Here is a 4324-nt window from a genome sequence, read left to right as displayed (position 1 = left end):
GACCAAAGTTTAAGGTGTGATCACAAAGATACTATTACTCTAAATGAGGAATCGAATTCAAAATCTCCCGAATTCATACAATTTGACCTAAGAGATATTCACCAATTATCACCCTACTTTTAGCAAACCCAGTTTCTTCCACTCTCATGTGCTAAGAGCCAAAGAAGTCGACCCAAAGATTTAATTTCGTGATGTAATTATAGTCACAACCCACTTCACTTTTTTTTTTTTTATTGGAAGAGACCCAAAAGTCTTCCAATATCACCACATTTTCAGTCAAATATCATCAATAAATCCTTGCTTCTCCAATTTGTTGACTTCACCACATCGTCCGCATGGATGACAGCCATTTCATTCTAGAACTTTCGACCCACCATGAGCCTTAACACCTTGGACCTGACCTACAAATGTTCCATATATTTTGTCCTTCTCCTTCTATTGGCCAAATGTAGGGAATGTCCCCAATCAAAATCACATAAAAAGCACACTTGATCTTCACTTTTGTTTTGTTCCAAAATCAGTCTAAATTATTGCTCTTCAGTTGCCAAATCAGTGACCAATTTGTCTTCGATCTACACTTATCTCCACCCCCACCATCAATCCATCATCATCTCCACCAGTCAATGGCATTACATATTCAACACGCTTTGTATGCAGTGATACAAGTCTTCCACTACCATCTCTGCTTATATATATATATCACTAAATCTTCTTCCATTATCGTACAAGCATAGAGAGCAGAAGTAGTAAAACATGAGAAGCCTTTTTGTTTTCTTCTTATCTGCTTTTCTACTTTTCGTGCTATTTTTCAAAGCCAATGGAGCATCTGCAAGAGATAAAGATGGTGTCTATATTGTTTACATGGGAGCTGCAGGTTCCGCAACAAGAGATAACCATGCTAAACTATTGAATTCTGTGTTAAAGAGGTGAATATCATACCTAGTTTGAAAGATAATAAATTTGTGCACAATGAGAAAAGTATGGTTAAGCTCATTATACCGTATTTGTTGTGCAGGAATGCGAATGCTGTAGTTCACAACTACAGACATGGAATCGCAGGCTTTGCAGCGCGTTTATCAGCAGATGAAGCACGTTTACTAGCTCGAAAACCGGGAGTAGTATCAGTTTTTCCTGATCCTCTCTTGCAGCTGCACACAACTCGTTCATGGGATTTCTTGAAGTATATAACTGATATAAGGATTGATTCAACCCCCAGTTCGGACTCTAATTCTTCCTCGGACGACACCATCATTGGCTTTCTTGATTCGGGTGAATCCTCAAAAGGAAATCAATAAGTATTAGTACTTAGCTATAAACTATTTCGATCGTTTGGTGGTCTAAGTTGGTTGAGTTTGATTGTATGGAACATAGGAATTTGGCCGGAGTCAGAGAGCTTCAATGACAAGGGGATGAGTCCAATTCCTTCGCGGTGGAAAGGAATCTGCATGGAAGGGCCAGATTTCAATGCCTCAAACTGTAATAGGTACTCAATTCTGCGAAATATAATTGAACCTAAACTTGATCGCACCTTATGCTTAAGCAATGAGCCTTGAACAAAGTCACAGACTTTCCCTGCAATATGCTTCAAACCTGAAACATCCCGCAATGGAATCCTTTGTATTGCCTTGTCCTTAACATTGATGCCAATGAAGCTTTCTTCTAATCCATCTGATATAACTCATATTATTTCATCAGGAAGATAATTGGGGCAAGAGTCTATGATGACCCTAGTCGTCCAACTCAAAACTCCAACTCGGTGAGGGATGAAGTAGGGCATGGCACTCATGTAGCTGCTACTGCTGCAGGGAGAGCGGTTCAGTCTGCATCTTATTACGGCCTAGCAAAAGGCACTGCAAAAGGAGGTTCACCCGGATCAAGAATTGCTGTTTATAAAGTATGCGGTCGTTATTTATGCTCAGGCTCCAGCATATTAGCAGGATTTGATGATGCAATAGCTGACGGTGTTGATATTCTCTCTGTGTCGATTGGTTCAACTGCTGGATCAACTGAACTTAAAAATGATCCCATTGCCATTGGAGCATTCCACGCCGTGGCCAAGGGGATTACTGTGGTAAGCTCTGCAGGGAATGGTGGACCATACTTAGAAACAGTTGTGAATGATGCACCTTGGATCTTGACCGTTGCCGCCACTACCATTGACAGGGATTTTAAGTCTGATGTTGTCTTGGGTGACAAGTCTGTACTTAAGGTAATCAAGTACATGCTACCCAGTTCTTTCAAAATGACGGCATTTCTAATCAATATATGCTTGTTCTTGCAGGGTGAAGCCATAAACTTTGCTGACATTCAGAAATCTCCAGTGTACCCTCTGATATATGGCATGGCAGCCAAGAAGGCCAAGGCTTATGATTACGACGCAAGGTACGCAACATTAACAGTTTATAAGCACATCCTCAATGTATTAAACATGACTTGTTCAGGAACTGCCATCCGGGTTCATTGAATAAAACTTTGGTGAGGGGGAGGATCGTTTTGTGTGATAACGAAGAAGGTGAGGACGATGATTACACATTGGAAGACAGAAGCGAAGAAGTGAAGAGTACGGGAGGAGTTGGTGCAATAGTGCTAGATGATATGTGGAGATCAGTGGCACGGACATATGGTACATTTCCAACGACTGTGATCAGTTTAAAAGATGGCGCCAAGGTCTTTTCATACATGAACTCAACAAGGTGGTACAACATTAACAACCGACAACCGTTACCATTGAAAGTATATCATTGCCAGAAGCAACTTAATGCTAACAAGTACTTTTGTATTTCTGGCTGCAGAAACCCCATTGCAACAATTTTGGCGACTGAAATGGTAACAAACTTTAAGCCAGCACCTGCAGTTGGGTACTTCTCATCTAGAGGTCCTTCTGGTAACCAGTGGAACATTCTCAAGGTAAACCCTCTAAACTTGCACCAAAATGAGCAAAATTGAAAGCTAGCTATTCTTACTTAATGGTTTTGCAGCCTGACATCTCGGCACCGGGAGTCGACATACTTGCAGCATGGAATGGCAACAACACCAAACCAACTCGAAAGGGCAAACCACTATTCAACATCCTTTCTGGGACTTCTATGGCATGTCCACACATTTCTGGAGTTGCAGCCACAGTGAAATCTAAGCACCCCACATGGAATCCTTCTATGATCAGCTCAGCCATCATGACAACAGGTCAGGAATCAGGATCTAGTTTTTTGAAGTACAGAAATGAATACCAAACTTGAGCACTGAAGGTTTTCTGTTTTCAATCTACAGCATTCCAGACCAACAATCTTAAGGAACCAATAACCACAGATTCGGGTTCAATAGCCACGCCTTACGATTATGGTGCAGGGGTAGTAAGCACTAGTGGATCATTAAATCCTGGATTGGTTTATGAGACGACCACCATTGACTACCTAAACTTCCTCTGTTATTTTGGATACAATGAGTCCACAATTCAGATGATCGCAAACGCCACTGCCGCTAATTTTACTTGCCCGCAAAAATCGAGCAAAGACTTGATCTCAAATATCAACTACCCATCAATATCAGTCTCAAATTTCATAGGAAAACAGACCAGGACCATTAGCAGAACTGTTACCAACATTGCTGAGGAAGGTCACGCAACTTATATAGCAACTGTGGATGCACCTGTTGCACTACACGTCAAAGTGATCCCAGACAAACTGAAGTTTACAAAGACTGGTGAGAAGCATACTTACCAAGTGATCTTCTCCTCCAACTCCTCGCCCTCTGACAAAGACATGTTCGGATCAATTACATGGACTAATGGAAAGATTAAGGTCCGAAGTCCATTTGCTGTGAGCAGCAGTAGCAGTTGATGTAAGAAGCCAAGGTCATTGACTCATTTCTATGACTCCCAAGCTACAATAAGACCCAATATATGTTAACTACATATCTATGGAGCTATGTGACTGGAAACTGATACCTTTGATCAAAGTTATAACTGTAATGACCAAAAATTGTTGGACGAATTGATTAGTAAAATCTACGACTCCATAAGTTTGCTATTCCATTCTCCGACTTTTCTCTACTTCCTTCCACATTGTCTCTTACTTATTTTCGTTTCGACATCAACCCTCCCTCTCGTAGACAACAAGATTACACGTCGAATCGATGTCGACTACATCAACCCCACATCTTTGGCACCAGAGTCATACACCTTCGACCTTAATTCCCTAATCATCTCGACCTCAGCTCTCGTGATAGAACACCTCACCTGATAAGATTCCTGATCGAAAACAATCATTCCGTCTCTCACCTATATCCGAAAAATTCCCTCGTCATACGAACCTTGATCCTTGAACCA

General features: G+C 41.2%; 1 protein-coding gene across 1 annotated transcript; it reads left to right on the top strand.

Annotated features, from left to right (window-relative positions):
* Nucleotides 1–254: 254 nt before the first annotated feature.
* LOC120009338 (CO(2)-response secreted protease-like) lies at nucleotides 255–4031 on the top strand. Its single transcript, XM_038859893.1, has 9 exons — nucleotides 255–926; nucleotides 1016–1269; nucleotides 1372–1483; nucleotides 1696–2209; nucleotides 2282–2382; nucleotides 2442–2693; nucleotides 2793–2907; nucleotides 2979–3183; nucleotides 3268–4031. The coding sequence occupies exons 1-9, from the start codon at nucleotides 754–756 to the stop codon at nucleotides 3834–3836; spliced, it is 2295 nt and encodes a 764-aa protein (XP_038715821.1). The 5' UTR covers nucleotides 255–753; the 3' UTR covers nucleotides 3837–4031.
* Nucleotides 4032–4324: the final 293 nt, after the last annotated feature.

The sequence above is a fragment of the Tripterygium wilfordii genome, chromosome 11 (assembly GCF_013401445.1).
Source record: "Tripterygium wilfordii isolate XIE 37 chromosome 11, ASM1340144v1, whole genome shotgun sequence".
Lineage (NCBI taxonomy): Eukaryota > Viridiplantae > Streptophyta > Magnoliopsida > Celastrales > Celastraceae > Tripterygium > Tripterygium wilfordii.
Note: the sequence above shows the minus strand (reverse complement) of the source record. Positions and strands in the feature narration are given on the sequence as shown.